We start from the raw sequence: 24,702 nt of genomic DNA on the forward strand, positions 1-24,702 counted from the left end.
CTATTAAGTCTAATATATATACCCTAGTAAGCTATAGTACTTTTTACTTTGGGAAGGTACCATCTGTGCAGTCTGCAATTTTGTTGAAGAAAGATGTTGAATCTATTTAATATTTCTTGAAAAATAATTGATTTCTGTGCATTTTTTTTCACACTGCATCAAATTAAGGTTGATTACGTCGATTAAGCATCATGAGGTGGCGCGTGAGGGGTGGTTCCCTATTTTTTATTTATTTATTTTTGTTGTTGCTGGGAGTTGGAACCCTATTGGTTAGGTTGCTTAATATTTACGCTAAGTACTCTTTAAAATACCAGAATAGGGAGGATGGTGTAGGTTTAAGTTTATTAGATTGATCAGTATTGCTGAACTATGAAATATTTTTTTTGTATACAGGTATAACAGAATAGCTTTAGTGTAGTTGTTGTTTTAAACTTGAGTATGAACTTGCAGACTTGCAAAATGCAGCAAGATATTTTAAAAAACAGTTTTGTTGATTAAAAAACACTATATCGGATTCATATCGGTATCGGCAGATATCCAAATTTATGATATCGGTATCGGTATCGGACATAAAAAAGTGGTATCGTGCCATCTCTATCAGAAACACAGAAAGAACTAAACTCCTGCTTAAACTGTATAAACTTAAACCATCTTCACACTTTCACAGAGAGACTCACAAAAGCAAAATAACCTCAGAATCTTTGGTCAACGACCCAGCACCCTGACAGATTGACATTATTGTAGTCAGAGCTCTCCTCTGCGTCACCACGTTGCCCTGTTGAGGTGATCAAATGAAAGCATTTCAAAACAAACACCTTCTGTTCTCTGCTTAAATGCATTTATTATCAGTGAGAATAATTACCAATGTATATTTTGCATTTAAAATCTCACATTTTGTGCACTCACTTGTCTTGTTAATGACTTTGAGCTGAATCACAGATGCGACATTGGCAGCAATGAAATAATAATCTTACTGATGTTAATGTTCCCTTCTGTGAATCTCTAAATTATTATGTTGGAGGGGTTTGTGTGTCCCATGGATCCCAGGGGCTGTGTTGTTGTTGTTGAAGGAGGAGGAGGGGGGGGGGGGCTCCTGGTAGGGTCTCCCATGGCAAATTTTATCCGGTCCCTCACCCAGGACCAGACAGAGAATAATAAAAAAAAAACCTGAATGAAAGGAAGAGTTCACTCTGCCCTTGAAAGGGTTAATGGGGTTAATGGGGTCCCGCCATGAAGCAAGGTCTGGGGAGGGTGCCTAAGAGCAAGCACCTGGTGGCCAGACACTGGTCCATGGGGCCCGGCTGGGCATAGCCCAAAAAAAGGACATGGGTCCACCCTCCTATAGGCCCACCACTCGCAGGAGGAGAGGGGAGTAGATTGGTGCTACGTCCACTGTACCGGTACGTCAAGATGAAGAGAGAACTGACCGTAAAAGTGAAGCTCTCAGTTTACATCTCTACCCTCACTTATGGTCACAAGCTCTGGGTTAGTGACCCCAAAGAACGAGATCGTGGATATAAGCAGTGGAAATAAGCTTACTTCAAAATTTGGCTTGCTTCTCCTTTAGAGATAGCGTTAGGTGTTTGGCCATGTGGGAGGGGCTCAGAGTAGAACCACATTTGAGGTGGTTCAGGCATCTGACAAGGATGCCTCATGTGTGATGTTTTTCAGGCATGTCCCACTGTGAGGAGACCCTGGGGCAAAACAAGGAAATGCTGAAGAGATTATATCTCTCGGCTGGTGTGGGAAGCCTTGGTGTTCCCCCAGACAAGCTGGAGGATGTGGCCTCTCTGTTTAGGATGCTGCCCCCACCACCTGGTCCCAAGTGTAAGAAAATAGTTGGACGCATGGACTTCTATGTTAAACACAGTTATTATATAATCATCCAGCTTCCACAAGCTCAATATTAATGAAAGTTTATACTTTACCATTTTCAGAGTTTTCAGACCTTCTGATTATCTCATAGCCACAACGATCACCTGCAGGTCAGAGAAAATCAGTCACCTCATGTCTGTGATGCTATTTTAAACACAAATATTATTGAAAATAACATTTATATTAAAAGCTGCAGCAGATTTAATAAGTACAGTCTTGTTGCAAACAGCAGCAAAATATTATAACTGGATGAAAAACTAACCAGCAAGAAGAGAGGAGTACACTTGTTGCTGATGGTGTTGATTAAACGTCTGCTCATTAACAGCACCTTTATTAAAAATGTAAAATAAGACTTTTGGTTTTAAATGAACCTCATGATGGATTTGTGTCTTTGAAGGATAAAGAGTTTGTGTTAAGTAAAGGAAAAGGTCTCACTGTTGGTTGTTGTGCAGCGATACAACAAGAGCAGGAGAATAATAATGAGAGAGACTCCACAAACCAGTCGAACAATCAACCACACAGGAGATGAAGAGCTGTCAGCTCCTGACACAGTTACTGTGACAACAAACAATAAAGTTTAATTATACTTTATAATTCATAAAATCATTTTAGGAAACTTCTCAGAAAATAAAGCGAGGTGACTTCAAGCCTTAAAACAAAATTCATTTATAAAAATCCATCAGATGTTTTGATCCTGCTCACCTTTAACTGACATCCAGCTCTGTGCTGACTCTCTTCCTGAGTACTGACACTTGTAGAAACCTTCATCAGACTTTGACACTGCAGAGATCTTCAGCTCCCCTCGGGGATCATTTTCAATAAGTTTGTCATTGTGATAGAAAAACACATTGGAAAGTATTTTTTGTGTTCTCAAACTGCAGCTCAGACTAACAGAAGCTCCCTCAGTCACAGGATGAACAGGACTCACCAGGATAGGACCATTACCATCATCTGTGACACAATCACACACAATTGTTTCAGTCACATCAGCTGATGCACACTTTTAGAAAAAGCTGACAAACAATAATAAGAACAGATTGTAGAAATGTTTTTCATCATCAACATCTGATCTTGTACACTTAAAGACTACGGTACAAATACTGTATGCCACAAAAAAAATAATGGGAGAAATACACATTTGATGTCTAACTCATTCAAATCCAAGAAGTAAATGTATAATAACATACTCTGTACAGTGATGTTGACTGCACTGCTGAACTCTCCTGATCCAGACTCACACCAGTACACTGCAGTATCTGACTTTGATGTGTTGATGTCACATGTGGATCCAGTCATTCTCCTACAGTCAGAGAGTCGGCCGTCCTCAGAGAACTTCCTCACTCTCCACTCAGTGAAGTTTCCCTCACAGGTCAGTGAGACAGAGTCAGAGGTGAAGTGTTGCACTCTGTCAGGACTCACTGTGAGAGACGCTGCTGAATGAACATCTGAAAACAACAAAGCTCACAGATGTTAGCATTCAAAATATCACAGTGAAAATATTCCTTTGCTTTAATGTTTAAAGGTCAGTGCTAAAAGCAATGTTCGTATAATTTTCACCTTCAATGCTAAACACCCCCCCCCCCCCCCCAAAAAAAAAAAAAACCCCATCAATTTACATTTTTTTGCTGTTGCATTACTTGAAAAAAGATAAACAGAACCAAACTGACCTGCAGACCAGACAAACTTTGGTTGACTGTGATCAGTGTGATACTCTGGGTCTCCTCTTCCAGCTCTGCACACATATCCTGCTGTGTGTGTCTGTCCATGAATGATGTAGGAGTCCTGTGCAGTCCCACTGCCATCAGGTAGCAGCTCATAACTGGAGGATTTCTCTGATAGATCAGGAACAGCTTTATACCAGTAGAAGCTCCATCCTGCAGACGGATGTTCAACCTCACAGTTCAGAGTTACTGAGGCTCCAGGACTCAGCCATGATGGAGACACAGTGAGGACAGGACGGGGTTCATCTGTTCAACAAAGATTTTCTCTCAATGTTTCGTCTCTTAACTCTGAATTCAATGTCACTAAAATGTTGACTCACAAATATTTATGATGAACTTGAAGAGTGAGACTATCTAAACATGTCAAATATCTCAACATGTACTAATAAAAACACATTTTTACAAACTGTTTCTATTTCCAGGTTAAATGAACTATGACTCTACTTACTGTCAGAAACTGTCAGTGTGACTGAATCACTCCACTCTGTTGTTTCATGCTGTGAACTTTTCATTCTGCCCTTACAGCGATAGTTTCCACTGTTGGATGATGAAGCAGATCTAATCCTGTATTCACTTTGATTTGGAGCTTTTATCATGCTGTTTGTTTCCCACTCATAATCCCACTCAGTGTCTCCTCCATGGATCTCACATCTGACAGTGATCGTCTCTCCTCTGTATATCTCAGACCAGTTTGGATACAGAGTCACAAAAGGCCTGTTTGAGGCTGTTACTGTTCAAGAAAGTACAATAAAAACACATGAATGTCAAAAATGTTAATGCCTTTTGTTCTTCATCTTCCTCCTTAATCAGGAATTTATCTGACTTCATGTTAAACTGACCAGTTTTCCCAATCCTGACTGACTGGCTGTCCTCTGTGTAGTAAACTGGGTTTCCTCTTCCTCCTCTGCACCTGTAGAGTCCTTCCTGTGAGACACTGATTTGTCCATTTGAGTGGAAAACTGCATCTTGTGTGGTCAGGGCTTCAGAGGATTTCTCATCTCTGTACCAGTAGTATTTCCATCCAGATGATGATGATGGGTTCACAGAGCAGGTCAGGGTCACACTGCCCCCTACTGGAACAGCTGTGTTATCAGCTCTCAGTTTGGCCTTTGGTTTATCTGCAGTTCAGTTTAGAGAAAGAACAAAAGTCAATGACTGAATCAAACCAGTTTAAATAACTTGGTGGAAATATGGAAATAATAAATATCACATAACTTTAATGGTGAAGCTACAACAAACTGTACAACTATCACACAAACACAACACTAATCTTTCATATTTAATTTGCTGCATTTCTAAGTTAAAAACACACATGAGGAACAATCAGTGGATTTAATGTTTCTTAGTGGATGTGGTGGAGCAGCTGAGACAGATTCAGCATTTGTTCTGCATTTCATCTTTCATGTATTAGAGCTGCACAGCAGAGAAGTTACTCTCATATGTTTTGTTCTCTTCACTGTGAATAAAAAGCTGCTGTTCAGGTTTTTGTTGTTGGAATAAAAACTAAACATTTTACTGACCAACATGAAAGACAGTTATAAAGCTGTAAGAAAGAAGAAGTGCTTTTTCCTTATTTAGATACTCTGGATGAAAGATCTTACATGATACAGTCAGTGTGATGATATCACTCCACTCTGAGAAGAAATAGTCCCTTCTGCCCCGGCAGCTGTATCCTCCACTGTCAGACTCAGTAGCTCTGATGATTCTGTATTCATTGGATGTTGGAGGTGTGTTTAACTTGGCTGCTCTCCATTCATACGTCCACTGAGCTCCTTCACCTCCCTGAATCTCACATCTGACAGTGACTGTCTCACCGCTGTATATCTGAGTCCAGGATGGCTGCAGGGTCACAGTGGGCTTACTGGGAACTGTTCACAGAAAAATATCCAGTTAGACACAAAAAGAAACATGAAGATAAAAAAAATAAGACAGAATAAATTCTTCTATTTGTCAGGAGTTGTCTCTCATTTCAGGGTTAATAAACTCACAGTTGTTGAATGAAATTGTTAGCACAGAACACAAAATGACATCTCTCAGTTTGGCAGAAATAAAATTATTAATCTCACACGTTTCTGTAACTGTGACGTCACTGCTGTCCTCTGTGTAGTAAACTCGATCTCCTCTCCCTCCTCTGCAGTGGTACAGACCTCCTTGTGAGACACTAATAACTCTGTTTGCTTCATTTCCTCTCATGAGCTGAGCTTTAGAAGAGACTGAATCACGTCTGAACCAGTCAAACTTCCAGCCAGCAGAGCCCTCCACAGAGCAGCTCAGTGTCACACTGCCCCCTGCTGGTATGACTGAACTTTGTGCTGTCAGTGTGGCTCTGGGTTTACTTGCTGTTGATGTTACAGGAAAGACAAACATCAGATTGTCAGTTACTTCACGAAAAACTTTGTTACAATAAATAAAGATTTTAAAGAGAAAGTAAAAAATTCAAGAATCATTTTAGAAATATGCAATTTGTTGTTTTTTTCAGTAAGTGCTTAATAGTAATGATCAAACTTTACACATTCACTCAGTCATTTAGCTTCTAGCACCAAACAGAAAACATTTACCTGCATGTGACACATTAGACTGTCTTCATGCACAACTACACTACAGATTCCCTCTGATTTATTCTTCATCTATTCAAAGACAAATGTCACAAATACAAAGTACTTTATCCATGTTTAATCCATGGTCAGTTTGTTTGTGTCCTCTCTACATTTCCCTTTAATAATAGTCTAAAATCACACTACACTGAACGGTGTCTGTTATTGTTCGAGCACCGTGACCATCGCTGACATGGTTCCAACATCAAGTTCATGTAGTTTTCTATGATCTTAAATGTAATTTTGAATAATGTAAACACCTTATTTACAGAGGAAAACTGAACAATCAGAGAGGCTGACAGACTCCAAGGAAGTCTCCAATAAAATAAAACCACACAGGAGTCCTTTGAGTTTAATTCAGCTAAAGATGGAGTTTGTGTTCCTCATGAGACCAAACTTGCCAAAATGTGATCAACCTGTGGAGGGTCTTGTTTAACGCTGCCACTGCAGCTCGTCTAACATCTGATTGGTTACCATGTAGAGTAAGTCAGCACAGATCGATACTAGAAAATCGACTGCGATGAACTGGTGGTACTGTGGACGTGGGGCAGCCAGGTATCCCAGAATGCATTTCAATTCACAAGCAGCAATTATAGTGGTATAGAGTATAAGTAAAGTTTTAAAATACCCTGTTTGTCTGTCACCAAGTGTACTTTTTTAATCCATACTCAGTTTGTTCGAGCCTATTTGCAAAAGTGCTTCAATGTTAGCTTGGCTAACTGTTAGCTGTTAGCTCTCGATGCCACAAAGCACGACTCCGGTCACACAGTTTAACACCCACACTGAGTGAACACTGGACATAATTCACTGAGGTTGTATCTGTGGGGTGATGTTTATTTCATTGATTTATTTAATGCTGATTAAATCAGTTTGACTCAGATTAAAGTTTCATAACTGCACAGTGTTACTGAAGTTTACTGTCTGACTGGAGCGCTTGTTGAACTGAAACATTCACTTGCTTTTTCTTTGATGTTTATATGTGTTACATGTTAATTTTGAATTAAAACTAACATTAAAAATATTTTTATACAAGAAGAAAAGAAATAATTTCTACCCTGAGAAGAAACGTCTGAACCAGCATGTTGATGCTGTTCATGGACACTGAAGACTGCAGCCTGTCCACAAATGGTTAAATGATACGTTTTGTAATATAAACACAAACTGTCTGTTATCATGTTTGAAAGTTTACTAGAATAAAAAATAAATAAATTAACATCTGATTTGTGATTTTATTTAATAGGCAGATGATTAATTTTCCCAATTAAAGGTTAGATTAACACAATAAGTAATTTGAAATAATCTGGATGAAAGATCTTACATGATACAGTCAGTGTGATGATATCACTCCACTCTGAGAAGAAATAGTCCCTTCTGCCCCGGCAGCTGTATCCTCCACTGTCAGACTCAGTAGCTCTGATGATTCTGTATTCATTGGATGTTGGAGGTGTGTTTAACTTGGCTGCTCTCCATTCATACGTCCACTGAGCTCCTTCACCTCCCTGAATCTCACATCTGACAGTGACTGTCTCACCGCTGTATATCTGAGTCCAGGATGGCTGCAGGGTCACAGTGGGCTTACTGGGAACTGTTCACAGAAAAATATCCAGTTAGAGACAAATAGAAACATGAAGTCATTTTGAAGCCTGACTTTCTTTTTGCTGTTGTTCAGAGGAGAAAGATTTACTGCATCCTGGTGACACTTTGACTTTAAATGAAGTTGGATTTAAAAATCAGTGTTTACATTTATTTAATGTGTGGTACACGTGTGTGGTGGCCCACTGGTGTATCTGACTCACACAGCCTGTTCTCCACACACTCCACATTTATAAAGTGATCTACAAATCCTAACATTACAGCAAACAGCTGCATTTTCCCTTTGAAGAACCACTTACAGCTACAGAGACAGGGAGTGAAGGTGGACAGTATATCCTTGTTTTTATGGCAACAAATTTACCTTGAAAGTGGTACAACTGTGTATAATATGATTCACAAGCAGAAAGTAAGATTTACAGATGTGTGCAGTGATTTGTGTGCAACTTTTCAGGTCTCCAGTTCACACAAACTATTGTACAAATGTGTCGACACAAACCTGAGTAACTGCTGATCATTGAGGCACAAATTTTAACGTCTGGATTGTTTTTCAGATTTCTTTCTTTAAAATTCATCGTCCATAATTCAGGATGATAATAAATATACTTAATAAAATACAAGATGTCTTAATAAGAAGAAGAGCTTTTTTACCTTTTAAGAACTTTTTAACAAAAACTTTAAAGAGGAGAAAAACAGCACAGGCCTGTGCAGGCCTACTTTAAATAAAGCATCATTCTGCAGGTCTGTTTGAGTTCAGAATAAGTAAATAAAATGTAGCTGTGGTCCAATAATTGTAAAATAAGAAGAATAATCATGAAAACTCTTTGTATATAATTATGTCTTCAGTCCGTTTCAATGAGCGATCATCTTCTGTTGTTTTCATGCAGCCACGGGCAGCCCTGAGTATAAAATACATCAGCTCAGGGTCGAAAACATAAAGATATTTATTGCACAATAACAGCATATCTGGTGATAATACACAGCTCACAACACCTTAAATACATGTGGACGAATCACCTGACACGCACAGATCACGTCTCGTGCCCACGTGGGGTTTTGAGTCTAATTTAACTGCCAGCTTCACACAGATCCACAAATGTGAGCTGCTTTCAAGCCACAAATCATTGCTTGTTGATCATGTCGTGTGTGTTTGTAATACTTTCAACACAAATTTGTCTCCTTATGGAAAGCAGACTTTGTCGTGTTGACATGAGTGTCAGAACGGCAGGTTTATCTCCAGATCCACGGCTCTGACCCACGGAGACCTCTGGCTGATGCTCCGTGTTCTGAGTTTGGCTCGTAGCTGCTAACTAGCTTTCTGCTCTGGGTCAACTTATGGCAAAGTGCAGAGATGGAGAGAGGCGTGGGAAGGTCACAGCAGCACACTTTCTTCCTCTGGAGGCGGTGAACACAGTGAACAGCTGGATGCTAACATGTGGCTCACAGCTGGGCCTGTCAGACTCTCTCTGGCTGCAGTAGCTGCTGCTATAAACACACTTTTCTTTTTCTCACTCTGTAAACTTCCTCCTGCAGATGTTGGGGATGTTGTGTGGGACTTTTATTTTTCATTTTTTCACCCAAAGCTTGCGGGAGCCACAGCTGAGGGGCGGAAGAGCCGCGGGTTACCGACCCTGATCTGATCTGATGTTAGCTGAGCTGTTGATGACCTCGGATGACAACATGTTCAGGATTAACCTTTATTTTTGTTTGTTTGTTTGTTTGTTTAATGGCTCTGTGGCTTAATACACAGTCTTTCATGTCCACTTAAAGTCAGTTTAAGGTGAAGAAGCATTTAAAGAGAGAGGCCAAAAATATTTAATAAAACACAATTTAAAGACTAACAGCAGCTAATGAGCGATAAATATGCAGGTTTTTTTGGAGTTGATGCCACAATGTTTATTTTTACATTTGTATGAAACACATGAGAAACTTAAATAACAGAAAGTTTAAAACTCACAAGTTTCCACAACTGTGACGTCACTGCTGTCCTCTGTGTAGTAAACTGGATCTCCTCTCCCTCCTCTGCAGTGGTACAGACCTCCTTGTGAGACACTGTTTGCTTCATTTCCTCTCATGAGCTGAGCTTTAGAAGAGACTGAATCACGTCTGAACCAGTCAAACTTCCAGCCAGCAGAGCCCTCCACAGAGCAGCTCAGTGTCACACTGCCCCCTGCTGGTATGACTGAACTTTGTACTGTCAGTGTGGCTCTGGGTTTACTTGCTGTTGAAGAAACAAAACCATTAAACAAATTAAATCATCAACATGAATACATTTCTTACAGAAATAATCACACTTTAAACATTCACAGAGTAATTTATCTACAAACACAAAAATTAATTAGTTTCCCTGCATGTGACACATTAGACTGTTTAACAGACTAAAGATTTCACTGATTTATCATTCTCTTATCAAACTGTCATCTCTGTACATTCCTCTTTAAACTGCTGATATTTTAAGAGCCTCCATGGTGTCTCTCCTTTCTGTTTGCACAGTGAGAAAAACTGTTGTCCTGAGCTGCCTGCAGACAGCTGGATCATTGTTGGAGTTTTCCTGTTAAGACAGATGTAAACATGAAAACATGAAATGTCAGCATGAATCATGGTCCAACTCACACGAAACTGTCAGTGTGAAGGCATCACTCCATCCTGTTAAGAGATAGTCACTGCTACCCCGACATCTGTAGTCTCCACTGTGGGACACTGAAACTCTGCTGATCCTGTATTCACTGGATGTTGGAGGGCTGTTTGTGTTGGGTGCTGTCCATTCATATTTCCACACCTTTCCTTCACCTCCCTGAATCTCACATCTGAGAGTGATTGTCTCACCAGTGAATATCTGAGACCAGCTGTGCTGCAGTTTCACAGCAGCCCAAACTTTCCCTAACAAACAAATAAACACAAATATTAAACTGAAAAAAATCATAAATTAATTGTTACTTCAGTTTAATCATGATGTTTCGTTTTATTTCACAACAAAATTTCACCCTCACCTTGTTTCTGAATTGTAACTGCAGCACTGTCCTCTGTGGAGAAAACTGGATCTCCTCTCCCTCCTCTGCAGTAATAGATGCCTCCTTCTGAAATATTGATCGTGTGCTCTGATGTTCCAGCTCCTATTTTCTGAGCTCCAGAAAACTCTGAATCACGTCTGAACCAGTCAAACTTCCAGCCAGCAGAGCCCTCCACAGAGCAGCTCAGTGTCACACTGCCCCCTGCTGGTATGACTGAACTTTGTGCTCTCAGTGTGGCTCTGGGTTTACTTGCTGTTGATGTTACAGGAAAGACAAACATCAGACTGTCAGTTGCTTCAGGAAAAACTTTGTTATATAACAAATAAAGATTTCAACATAAAAACTCAATAGTAATTTTAAAAAAATTCAATTTATTTTTATTAATTTACAATTTATGTATTTTTTTAATTCAGTAAGTGCTTAATAGGTCACGACCCTGGATGATGGGTTAAGAAGATGGATGGAGTTCAATAATAGATCTCAGGTTTCTCAGGTAGGTCGGTCCCTGATCTCAGTGTGATCATCACACTTGATGCAAACAGGCACAAACAGCACAAGAAAAAAAAAGTGTCTTCAAAGCAAATTTGATGAGAATCAACAACTGGCAGCAGCACACATGAGGACAGCACAGGTATCTCAGCTAACTGTTAGCCAGCTAGAGAGCCAGGAGCTAACACTGGATGTATATAACATGATGAAAACTTTATCAGAGTGAATCAAGAATCAGGTGAGACTGTTTTTATGCTCTGCCACCAAACTGTACTCCTAAATGCAGAGACAGGTGAACTATACACTGTTAGCTGATCTGAGGCCAGTTGATTGTGGTCGCTCTTATTATCAGATTTTTTGTTAATCTGTTTTTTATTTAAATGTTTGTTTTAAGGATCATGATCACATAAATATATATGCATAAAGTTGCATAACCAGTGCACAGTCAGCAGCATTTATCATTCATAATTCACACAGATGTTTTTCATACTGTATGCTATCCCCGACCCCAACCAGGGCTGTGATGTGATAACAGAACTCTTCTCTGTTGATGATCAGCCTTTTCTTTTTTCAGCATCTGTATTTCCATCGTCAGACAGCAGCTCTGCTCATTCTGTATTTATTGATCATGTTTGTTCAACAACTTCAAATAAATTATAAAAACAAAATAATTGTGTCATAATTCTGAGCTGCAGTGGTGGAAACTACACATGTGCAGGTACTGAAGAAACTGAGATCATCACATCTGTGTTTAATGTTTGTTACGATTTTCTCTGATTTTGTTACTAAACTAAAACAAAGAACAATATGACTCAATGAAATGTGTCCAACTTACATGATACAGTCAGTGTGATGATGTCACTGCAGACTGAAAGACTCATGATGCAGCAGCTGTATCCTCCACTGTCAGACTCAGTAGCTCTGCTGATTCTGTATTCAGATGTTCGAGGTCTGATTAATGTGCCATCTCTCCATACAAACAGCGACTGACTTCCTCCACATCTGACAGCGACTGTCTCACTGCTGTATATCTGAGGCCAGGATGGTTCGAGGATCACGGTGGGCTTATTGGGAACTGTTCACATAAACACATCAAGTTAGAGATTGATGGAAGCATAAAGTCATTTTGAAGCTGTCCTGATTTTTATTGCTGCTGTTAAGAGTCAAAAGATTTACTGCATCCTGGTGACATTTGGACTTGAAAATAATAAGATGTGTTTTTATGAAACAAATTAAAGCAGTTAATTAATATTCTGAGTAAAACCACAGAGTGACTGCACAGACCTGCAGGATTTAACTCACTCACTGTTTATAAACCCATTTAGTATCTTAAATAAAACGATGCACAAACAGAGAAACAGAATGTGATTTAAAATGGTGCATGAAATATAAAATATCAGATTAAAATTATACATATTATATCAATGTGAAGAAAACAAAGAACCATTTCTCACCTTCAGCATTAATGTAGAAGAGAGAACCGAGCACTAAAGTAAAGATTAAACATCATCAGGGTCAAACTGACAGAAAATCAAAATCAAGATCAACTAAAGTAATTTTTTAAAGATTAATTTTCACATGACACAGTTACTGCTCATCAAAATATTTCTATGCAAATTAACTATAATCTAGTAACAAGTTTAAAAAAACATGAATATATGAACTTGTACACAACAATGAGTCAAGTGCAACAAGCAGCGATGTATCCAACACGATACTCCAGACTAAACTGAACCAAGGAACCAGCCAACATTTGTCTGTAACTATCATAAACATCACAAATATGCTTTGTTCAAACTCTCACATAAACACTTCAAACCAGTGATACACTCTAATTCTCACACATGAGAAACACTTTCATTAATCAGTGCCATTCAAACAATGTCACAAATGTACTTACACAATAACCCCGTCATGCAGAGCAAAGAGTGCCCCATCCTCACATCCAGCCCTGCTGCACTCTGATCCTCAGCTGATCTCAAACACTTTGACTTTACATCAATAATAAAAAGAGAAGCTGCATTTAATACAGATAAGACCAGAGTGTTTCTTCTGACTGTGGCCTCTCTGTGCTTCCTTTCCTTTTATACAAACCTCAAACAGCTCCTGTAGCTTTGACCACAGCAGTTGTGTGACGTGTTCACATTTCCTGTCCACTGCAAACATGCAGGCTCGCTTCTTGTGTTTGCTTCTTACCTTCTGTTGTTTCAGGTCAGGTGACATATTTACCAGCTCATAGTCATGTTTTATTATTATTTATTTTTATTCTTTTATGTGATTTGTGCAGTGTCCTGTGTGGTCATCATAAAGCTGAAATATTTTATCTCGAGTCATCTTATCAGCAAATGTTTCTGAACATCCACAGACATTTATTGTGCGATACATGAATGCTGTTTTCCCAAAATGTGTTGTTTTCAGTTTCTGGCCACCACACTCACTCACTCTCCAGGATTATGCACAGACAATGATCTCCAAATATTTATTTGGTTTCATCTGTTCCCAATATCATATCAAATATCACTCATTTAAAGGTGCCAGTGTTCACATTTTGAACAGAAAATACTGACGGTTTGAAAGAGGAGTGAAAAAGTACATCTATGTCCACTGTGGATGACCAGAGGTGGAGCCTTATGGCATCAGCTGTCAGTCACCTACAATGTAGTTTTGAGATCCCTTCCTTGTGCCACAACCCCTCCATGGTGCTTTCCTCAGGTGACCTCAGTAGGTCACATGATGGGGGGAGGAAAGGTCTCACAGTGTTCTTACCCCAAATCTCTGGTGATAATTTTTGAATAAGACAGAAGTTGGAAATTCTGAGTTACCAGTCGAAAAGTTTTTTTGTGGAACTAAACTCACATTTACTGCTTGGAAGGTCTGAGCAGACACACAGACTGTGAGTTAGCAATCCAAGATGGCAGCACTGAACCTAAAACAACAGTCAAACTGTAAACTTTTATTTGTGCTGCCACTCTTTTGTATTTTTGAATCACTAAATAAGCCAAACACAGAGCACTGATTAGGTTTGATTCATGAATGTGTTTTTTAAGTCCAAAAACTTATAGGTCTATAATGACCCACACCTTTTTTCACAGCTTGGCTCATGTGATGTAGTGATTAATTGTGGGTCTTTGACCCACTTAAAGTAAAACCCTCACTGAGGTTAAAATACCTGGGACTCTTTACTGTTTTATTTTTAGAAGTCAAAGAGCCTCTTAGATGAGAGGTGACACGTCTTCCAGAAATGTAAAGAAGTTTAGTCACTTTCCTTCCAAACTTCTTAGACCACCATGAGCTGAATGACTGTGGTTCATACTGTTGCCTCACAGGAAGAAAGTTTCCTGTTAGAATCCACCAGCTGGGCTGTTTGTGTGAAGTTTGCATGTTCTCCCTCCACCTGTCTGGGTTCTCTCCAAAGTCATATATTATTATGTTAACTGGTGATTCAGGTGATTGCCTGCAGGTGTGAATGTGAACATGAATGGTTGTCTGTCTCTCCATAACCTGTCTAGTTGGACCTCATCTTTCACACTATGAAAGCTACTATAGGCTCCGCCCACATTAGAGTCCAAAAGGACAACACAGGAGTGAATGCTTTAAGGTGTGGTAACTTTGTGATTGGGTAGTCCCCTCCATATGAGCATAAGGTGTACCTCAGTTTCTCACTTCTCATTCTCAATATACAGTCTATAATATTAGTAATAGTTAAAGCCTGCAAACACAGCATCTATCCTTATTCTGTCAAACACTTTCTTACAAAGATAACCTTTGATTAAGGTTTGTTGCAGTATCATCTACACACACTCACAAACATGTCGATATCGAAGTGTTTTAGATTGTTTAACAGCAGGTGTGTTTCTCTTTCCCTCCACTTTTCTGTGGGAAAGGTAAAATACATTAAGATGTTACTTCATGTTTTTATGTTATTTGCAGTTTATATGTTAACATAAGTGCAAAAGTTTCAGTACATATCAATATGTTATGAGGCTTGAAGACAGCAAGTCTCTGTGATACTGCAGAGTCCAGCAGACAGTTTGGAGTCAAACACTGACGTCATCATCACAGGTGTAGGAACCATTTCTGTAACAGCAGCCAAACAGACACATTAGCATCAGTAGGTATAGATGATTTACTGGCTCCTCTGCTGGTTACAAAGCAGTGATTATACTTTGGAGTTTTGTGTTATACTGTGAGGAACTGGCCTGTTTGGAAGTTGCAGTAAGAAGAAAAACATGTCTGTATATGATGATGTGGACAGAGAGAGCGATGGATGATTTTATTTATTTCAGAGATAAATGAACATTTACAGCACGTCCATGCAGAGACTCTTAAAGACATGAGCGTGAGAAACAAGCTTTTCACCGTTTCTCTTGATGCCCACATGCTTTATTTATTCTTTAGTCCAGCATGTGTCATCACCACAATAAAGCTACTTTTAACCTGTTTTCACACATTGTCATACCTGCACATTTCCACTGTGCTGTGTTGAGATTAAAGAAGATGAACGTTAGACTTCAGGCTGAAACCACAGGCTGCATTTCCTCTTTTCTTGGAGGCCCAGACAGAAATTTTGTGGTGTCTGATTTTCAGCAGATAAAAATAAACCTACAACAGTCTTTTACACACATGCAGTCATCACAGTCTGCTCAGAGAAGGGGGGTCAGAAAAGAATTAAAGGGTGACCGGAACCACTAGAATAGAATAGAATAGAATAGAATAGAATAGAATAGAATAGAATACTTTTATTTGTCAATTTCTTCAAATGTACTTGCCATACAAAGGAATTGAAATTACATTTCACACTGTCCCATGCGTAGGCATTGACAACAATAAGGTGCAGATGCACAACAAAAACAAAAACAGCCCTAACAATAAGATAATAAATAGTAATATAATAATATAAATAGTGCTAAAAGAATACTAAAAAATATATATATAGCAGCAGGTGTGTGCAATTGCAATGCAAGTCAGGAATGTTTTCAGTTCTTGGTTCAGAGAGTGTTTCCTTGTTGGAGAGTGTGGGGGGGTAGAGTCCAATCTGTCTACTATACTTCTGCCAATCTGGTGATTCTGCTGGCTGGGAGCCGGGAGGGAAGAGAGTTCAGCAGTCCCACAGCCTGGTGGATGAAGCTGTTGGTGAGCCTGGTAGTGCGGGAGCGGAGACTTCTGTATCTCTTTCCAGAGGGCAGGAGGCTGAACAGACAGTGCGCGGGGTGGGTTGCATCGTTGACAATTGTGATGGCTTTGCGGGTGAGGCGAGTGGTGTAAATGTCTTGCAGGGAGGGGAGTGGTACACCAACTATCCTCTCAGCTGTTCTCACAATGCGTTGTAGAGCTTTTCTGTTATAGTCAGTGCAGCTACCGCCCCACACAGTGATGCAGCTGGAGAGGATACTTTCAATAGTTCCTCTGTAGAATGTAGTCAGGATGGGTGGTGGAGCACTTGCCCGCTTGAGTTTGCGCAGGAAGTAGAGGCGCTGTTGTGCTTTCTTGGCCAGTGATGCTGTGTTGGTGGTCCAAGAGAGGTCCTCACTGATGTGCACCCCCAGGAACTTGGTGCTGCTCACCCTCTCCACCGCAGCGCCGTCGATGGTCAATGGGGGGTGACAGGTGTGGCCTCTCTGGAAGTTGACAATAATCTCCTTGGTCTTACTGACATTTAGCAGGAGGTTGTTGTCTCTGCACCACATGGTCAGGAGCTCAACCTCTTTCCTGTAGTGGGTCTCATCGCCCTTGGTGATGAGCCCCACCAGCGTTGTGTCGTCCGCAAACTTCACAAGGTGGTTGGAGCTGTAGGTTGGTGTGCAGTCATGTGTCAACAGGGTGAAGAGCAGAGGACTGAGCACACAGCCTTGTGGAGCCCCCGTGCTCAGGGTGATGCTGTTTGAGACCTTGTTGCCCACACGCACCGCTTGAGGCCTCTGGCTGAGGAAATCCAGCAGCCAGTTGCAGAGGGAGGTGCTGAGGCCCAGTCTGTCCAGTTTACAGATGAGTTGTTGTGGTATTATGGTGTTGAATGCTGAGCTAAAGTCTATGAACAGCATTCTCACATATGAGTCTTTCTTGTCCAGATGAGTTAGGGCTGGGTGGAGGGCAGAGCAGATTGCATCCTCTGTGGATCGTTTCGCTCTGTATGCGAACTGGTGTGGGTCCAGGGTGGGAGGTAGGGTGGATTTGATGTGTGACATGACTAGTCGTTCAAAGCACTTCATAATAATGGGTGTCAGTGCCACGGGGCGGTAGTCATTGAAACAGGCTGGGGATGGTTTCTTTGGCACAGGTATGATGGTGGCAGTCTTGAAGCATGATGGGACAGTGGCTTGCCTCAGGGAGGTGTTAAAGATGTCTGTGAAGACATTCTTCAGCTCCTCTGCGCAGTCTTTCAGCACACTACCAGGGATGTTATCTGGACCTGCTGCTTTCCGGGCGTTGATGGTGATGAGTGTCCTCTTCACGCTGGCAGCAGACAGGCACAGAGGCTGGTCGTGTGGAGGTGGTGGTGTTTTCTGTGGGCGTGTGTTGTTCTGTGCTTCAAATCGTGCAAAGAAGCTGTTCAGGTTGTTGAGCAGAGTGGTGTCGCTCTCACAGCTACGCGCTACAGGCTTGTAGTCTGTAATAGCCTGGATGCCTTGCCATAGGCTTCTTGCATCCTTGCTATCATTGAAGTGGGAGGTTATCTTGTGTGTGTAGTCCTGTTTCGCTTTCCTGATGCCACGGGACAGGTTGGCTCTCGCTGTTCTCAGGCCTATTTCATCCCCAGCTCTGAAGGCCTTGTCTCTGGCCTTCAGCAGCCTGTGGACATCTCCTGTTAGCCATGGCTTCTGGTTGGCTCGAGTTGTGATACTTTTCACCTGTGTTACATCATCAATGCATTTGGTGATGTATGAGCTCACCGTGTCTGTGTACTCCTCGATGTCTATGATGTTATTGTAGGTGGCTGCTTCCTTGAATATGTCCCAATCAGTTGACCCAAAGCAGTCTTGAAGAGCAGAGGTGGCCTCCTGTGGCCACACTCTTACCTCTTTCATAACAGGTTTGATGACCTTCACTCTCTGTCTGTATGCTGGCATTAGCATAACAGTGAGGTGATCAGAGGTGCCGATGTGGGGGAGGGGGATGGCTTTGTATGCTCCTTTTTCCTGTGTGTAGACCAAGTCCAATATGTTGTCTCCCCTTGTTGGAAAATGTACATGCTGATGAAACTTTGGGAGAACAGTTTTAAGATCAGCATGATTAAAGTCTCCTGCGAGGATGATGAAACCGTCTGGGTGTGCTGTTTGTTGCTCACTGATGGCCTGATACAGTTCGTTCAGCGCCGCATTTCTATCGCTGTTGTTGCTAGATGGAGGTATATAGGTAGCGACCAACAAGATCGAACTTACCTCCCTGGGCAAATAGAAAGGGCGACACTTCACGATCATGAACTCCGCCAGTGATGAGCAGTGTTTGCGTACTACAGTGGCATCCCGACACCACTCGTCACGGATGTAAACACAGACCCCGCCACCTCGGGTCTTACCTCCGTCTACGAGAGCCCTGTCGGCTCTGTAGCATGCTAGCTGCTCCAGTTGTATGGCCGAGTCCGGAATGTTGTCATTAAGCCATGTCTCGGTGAAAACTAGCACACAACAGTCACTTACTTTGCGATTCGCTGATCTCAGAAGTCGTATGTTGTCCATTTTATTGTCCAGAGATCGTACGTTGGCTAAGAGGATCGATGGTATGGCTGGGCGAGTTGGCTTAGCCTCAAGCCTGACTCGGACACCTCCGCGCTTGCCCCGCTTCCTTGTCCTAGCGCACCGCTTTCGACGCCTCCTTGCCCGGGGAGGGTTAGCAGGCGAGTCCGGTGAGTTGCTAGGCCAGCTAGCAGGCTGTCGCAGAAGTCCTATCTCCCTTAGCATCTCAACGTTAGTGTTCAAAACTTGGCAAATCTTGCTTCTCCGAATGTGTAAGAGAGCCTGACGACTGTACACATATTCCGACGTGGACTGGCGAGAAACACTTGCAGAAAGACATTTACTTGACGAACAAAACATCGCATTTTCGGGAGAGCGTGAGGTCGCTGCGTCTACACGCGCCGCCATTTATAGAGACTAGACTAGACTACTACACTAGACTCACATGTCATATGTAGTCTTGTCTACACGCTGAGGCATCTGTCAATTAATATTAATCTGAAACATCATCACCCTCCTTTTTTCTTCTTTGTGTGTGTGTTTGTATTCAGATTTGTGAAGTTGTGCCTTTAATCTTCAATAATCAATAATCACAAACACCAGCAAAGTGCATCATGATGAGACCCAGAATCAAAACATTACAGCAAAGCTGAATACACTAGTGTATATAACACCCAGCAGTGTGGTAAATTGTGCTGAGAGAGTATCTGCACCCTATAAGACCAAGAAGCCAAGAGCACCAGCATGCTGGGTGAGAAACATGCATGAAAGTCAGAACACCTCTGTCAGTGTGTTCACGTGGCTAGTGGGTCCTCTCTGTGGCTGACTGGCTGTTAACCCAGTGAGTGAGAGTTTCTCCCACTGCATCGGGCCGTATCCTTCTGCTGCACTAAAGGACAGTTTTGCAGCCATGTAGCTCTGCTCATGTCATGTGCAGCCTTCCCACATCACATAATTTCTGGGCATGACTGTGGAGTCCAACAGAGCCTCCATGTCCCTCACCCTGAATTGACAGCAGACCTTCGGGGTGTGCCTAGACCCATTTGGGCTTCACTCGTGGGGTCAGCTCCTGAGGCTGAGGGCTCTACAGTCTACAGCTGTTATATCAGTCATTGGGCGTCTCTGACATAAATATGCTGGAGCTGCAAGCTGTCATCCTGGCACTCAAGCAGTTTCTGTCGTGACTGTTAGGGTACCATGTTATCATCAAGACAGAAAGCACGGTCACAGTAGCCTACATCAACAGGTAAGGGGGCCGAGGGTCTCCCCTCCTCTGCATGATAGCTACCAGACTGTGGCAGTGGGCTCACCCTGTTCTACTCACTGAAAGCAGTTTATGTGCCAGGACCATAGAACGTGACAGTGGACATTACAATATGTTGAGGGGGAGCCCGATCCAAGAGGAGTGGAGACTCCATCCAGAGGTGGTCCACCAGATCTGGAGTCGCTTCAGAGGGGCAGAAGTTTTTTTCCCCCAGAGAATCGACACATTGCCATCTGTTCTTCTACCTGCAGACAACTTGGTGCACTCCTCACCACAGGCTCTTCTCTATGCCTTCCCTCCATACCACTCCTCCAGTTATTACTTCACCAGGTCCAGACCGAGGAGTTGATCCTGGTGACCCCTCTTTGGCCACACATGCTAGTTTTCAGCTATCATGCCACTCATGGCCAGGACACCCCCGGAGCTCCCTGTTCTGAGGGACCTCTTGTCCCAGGTGAGGGGGTCACTGTTCCATCTTTTCCCAGTAGGGCTCAGGGTGACAGCCTGTACCCTTAGAGGGAGAGGCTCCATGCCTGGCCTGATCTAAAAGTGAGAATGCTGCAGGAGTTTTGTGTGCCATCCACCAGGACTGCCTACTGCTTCCTTCGGGGGCTGTTTGCCTCCTGGTGTGCGGCCCACCAGCTGGACCCCCACCAGACCACAGTTAACATGATTCTTTGTGAGCTGCACACTCTGTCGGTCCAAAGGCAATGATGAAGGTGACACAGGGGTTATCCTCCGGCCTTACTCTGGGTTGCTGCTGACGACCCCATCTGAATTTCACCTGTCCAAGTCAGTTGAGTTATGAATATTCCTCACAGGGGACCTGCACAAGGAGGCAGCTGGGAGCCAGGTTGCCCTGTGCCATCTCTGAGCTTTGGCACAGAACTTCTTGCTTGCCGTTCAGGAAGTCAGACCAGCCGTTTGTGAGCTTCCACTATGGAATTCTGGTCAGACCCTTGTCTAAGTCTCGATTGTCCCACAGGGTTGTGGAGGCCATTCAGCAGGCGTATGCCTCTTCGGATGTTCCCCTCCCTTCCAGAGTGCGGACCCACTGTGTCACAATATTAAAAATTTTAATCACTTTCAGCCAATAATCAATATACATATATTTGTTAATTAAAATTATTAACCTATCACAGAGAGAGCTATGTGTGCATGCAGCTAAATTTGTCCACCACTACAAACAGTCACGTGTTAGAGAGCACAGCTCATGCAGTGAAATCCTTGTGTGCTGTCCATGGTGCTGAAATTATATCAGTTTAATGAATTTAATATCACTACTTATTAGTCGTGTGCAATACTGCAAGACTTGGTATCAATCTAATACCAAGTAAAGACCAGGCCTATATCGCTGATACTGATACCAGTACCAATACTTTTTAATAATTACCATCATCAGTGTTGCTAATTCTGAATGAATTTTCATGACCTTTAAGACAGCCAGGTTGCTTCTTAGATGAAACTGCAGCAGTGCGTACAGGAAAGAAACAGAAAGTAAAGTATCGAGTTCATTACACTCGTAAGGAAAAAGAACGTGTTGGTTGACCAGGAGGACTGGGAGACTATGACAGATACAATAAATTATAAATGGATTATGTCTCCCTCTATTGGCCACCAGCTGTAAACACAGTCAAGTGATTGTACTTGGAAGCTGTGTTCAGAGTCTGACATGAGAAATATGGGAGAGGAACTATATCTGTATGTCCACACTGACACTTACTCTTATTTACCATGGGCCCACCAGCGGAGAATGCGCTTTAGAAAAGAAGAGAAGCTGAGATTTACAGGGATATTTGGTGTATTACGGTACAATCACAATAGTGTAAGCATAGTTTGATTTCCAAAAATGATAACACTTCGCCCAGTCATTAAGAATTTTCTTAATACTGTTTGTTTAAAGAAAAATTTAACATATTTAAACGATGCCTTCTCTGTGCGATTAATGAATGGTGAAATAAAAAATGTGATATAGGCTTTTAGGCAAGAAGTGCAAAACAAAAAATAACTTAAAAACCTCTGGAATTAAAAAATGGTACAGAAAGAAGGCCTTATCTGTATAAGAAAAATTACCTGTACCGCGATGGTACGAGGGAAATTTCTTTTGCAGTTCGTCTGAAAAGCTGCACTTGCGCTTTGGCATCTTTTAAAGATCATCTGTTTCAACTGTGAGGCAGAACAACCACTCACAAAGCAGCAGCTCGGCATGTGACATCACACATATGACCCATATTTGTGATGTCACACCTGTAGGCCTATAGAAAAACCCGGACATTTTCATCAGTCTCGAAAATCCCCTCGGACAGAACGTGAAAAGAGGACATGTCCGGGGAAAAGAGGACGGTTGGTTACCCTAGATCACACGCTATCGCTGTCTTAACACAGAAAAGTCAACTCCGGCTGGTTTTACCAGGGTGACTCGCACTACTGTATCTCTCGACCAGTTGGGCTCGAGAGAAACGGTTACTGAAAGATGAGAAGAAAAACATTACGAAACTTTACGGTGCATCATTAGAATGCACGGTCCAATCACAGGTAAGTAATGATGACACGTGGAGCACTTGGCTCTCCACAATAGAGAGAGATTTGCAATATAAAAAGAAGGATATACAAAAAATTGAGTGGGCTAGGCTCAAATACTTTTTTGTACTAGTATAGTTCATATTTAAAGTTGATGTTGTATTACATTTCATTTATGTTAAATCTGTTTCCACTTCACTATAAATCTGAAAAAACAGAGTCTGTTTTTTCCCCACTGTTGTTCCACTGTCATACGAATACAATAAAGTATAACGACTGCCAGGTATTGAAAGCTGAGGATTTTCTGGGGGAAAAAAGGGCAAAAGCTGTCACTTACAGTATGATTTCTGACACTTTTACAGCCAAGATTATGACACCTGGTAAAGGGTCTTTTAAAGGACCTTTGAACAATGATATCTGCTGTTTTCTGTCTGTACCATTCGGCACTGTATTTTTGTCTGATATTTTTCTAAAGGAGAGTTTTCATCAGTTCTCACAGTGTGGTATTTTTCCTAGTACAGGTAGATCATATAAAATGTGCAGTCCACACAGAGAACAAGTGCAGTGCTACAGGGGCACACCTGACACTTTTGTATCCCTTCAACTATACTTTATATTTATATCTGACAATATCAGCATGTAGCTGTCAAGAGAACAACACTGTGCTGTTATTGTCTGCATTTCTTGTTGCCTGTTTGCTAAAACAAGTCATTTACTTTTTCTCTTCAACCACAGGCTGCTTTTCTTATTTTCTGGGGGCTCAGGCGGAAATCATGAGTCATTTTCAGCAGATAAATAAATAGGATATAACAGACAGTTAGAAAAGACATTTTTATCCACATATAAGCATCACGGGTCACTCAGAAGAACAAAAACGTTTTGTCGTGATATTATTTGATTATTTTTAAAAGCACCACAATTATTTTACACACATCAAACTGTAAACAGCATAAAAGACACAAACATCACCTACAGAAAACAATTTGATCACACACAAAATGTTCTCTGTCATGGCCTCAGTGATGACATGAATAACATTGTAAAATCTGAACATTGACAATAAGTTTTTGTGCATCACAATTTGGAAACATGTATATTAACATAATTCTTATTATTTATTGTTACTTATATGAAAAATATGCAATAAACATCTCCATACAGCAAGCTTTTGTTAAATTCCCCAATTCTTTGATCTTTGCGCTGAAGGAAGAACAACACTCGGTGTATAAATGCTCAATCAACAATCTCTTTAATCGATACAATTCTCTTTATTCCATACAACACTTTGAGCATTACAAACGGCCAGACGGAGATGTGGACAGGAGGGTGTCTGGCAAAATCTCGAAGTGTCTGACCGTTTCTCACACTCTTGTAGCTTCAGCCTCCCTCTAAACTAAGCATTTACATTTTTTCTCTCTCTCAGTAAGTGTAAGTTATGACCTTGGCTTCCTGTGCAGTATGTTTTGTTCTTTCTAATCAGACAAATAAGGCTATGATTCTCTGCAAACAGCATTTCTTATAAATCAGCACTATAATGCATCATAAGACAGTGTAATATTTCATTCCTGTTTTTTCTCAGAACAAATAATCAACTAATTTTATTACATGTACATGGGGATTTTCACAGTTCAGCATCAATCATCAAAATCTGCTGGGGCAGTCCCAACAGCACACAGAGGTCAACAACCTTTGTCTTCTCAAAACTAGGCGCCTGCTAATGTCTCTCTATCTGCTGTCTCCCTTTCTCGTGTCCTTGCTGCCCATTTCTTCGCACACTGTGTTCTCCTTTCTGTCGCCTCTGCTTCTCACATACACCTCTGACTTATTCTCCCAATTCTGTGTGTCTGCTCTATGTGTGAGTGTTTAGCAGCTTGACCTATGGCCTACTTAAATGAATAACGAATATAATGCTTTACTATCGTTAATACAACTAAATCCCTAATACTAAAATAATCTTTTCTTACA

The 24,702-nt window shown here is 41.4% G+C and overlaps 2 protein-coding genes across 2 annotated transcripts in view; both read right to left on the reverse strand.

The window, feature by feature from the left end:
* Positions 1–1,221: 1,221 nt before the first annotated feature.
* The window catches only part of LOC146674668 (basement membrane-specific heparan sulfate proteoglycan core protein-like), a 75,764-nt gene continuing 52,283 nt past the window's right edge, over positions 1,222–24,702 (reverse strand). The window contains exons 22-29 of the mRNA XM_085401112.1: positions 7,509–7,775; positions 3,543–3,842; positions 3,063–3,320; positions 2,578–2,826; positions 2,311–2,430; positions 2,138–2,203; positions 1,929–1,979; positions 1,222–1,815 (exon numbers count right to left, since the gene is read on the reverse strand). Coding sequence (XP_085257238.1) covers positions 1,652–1,815; positions 1,929–1,979; positions 2,138–2,203; positions 2,311–2,430; positions 2,578–2,826; positions 3,063–3,320; positions 3,543–3,842; positions 7,509–7,775 — 1,475 coding nt within the window. The 3' untranslated portion in view covers positions 1,222–1,651. The remainder of the gene's footprint in view (positions 1,816–1,928; positions 1,980–2,137; positions 2,204–2,310; positions 2,431–2,577; positions 2,827–3,062; positions 3,321–3,542; positions 3,843–7,508; positions 7,776–24,702) is intronic.
* On the reverse strand, positions 7,934–13,217 carry LOC146674669 (Fc receptor-like protein 5). Its single transcript, XM_085385261.1, has 6 exons — positions 13,181–13,217; positions 12,735–12,767; positions 10,771–11,043; positions 10,394–10,654; positions 9,748–10,001; positions 7,934–8,119 (listed from the first exon to the last, which is right to left on the reverse strand). The coding sequence occupies exons 1-6, from the start codon at positions 13,215–13,217 to the stop codon at positions 7,934–7,936; spliced, it is 1,044 nt and encodes a 347-aa protein (XP_085241387.1).

The sequence above is a fragment of the Rhamphochromis longiceps genome, linkage group LG3 (genome assembly GCF_057381845.1).
Source record: "Rhamphochromis longiceps isolate RC_006_pf linkage group LG3, R_longiceps_female_GT1.1, whole genome shotgun sequence".
Lineage (NCBI taxonomy): Eukaryota > Metazoa > Chordata > Actinopteri > Cichliformes > Cichlidae > Rhamphochromis > Rhamphochromis longiceps.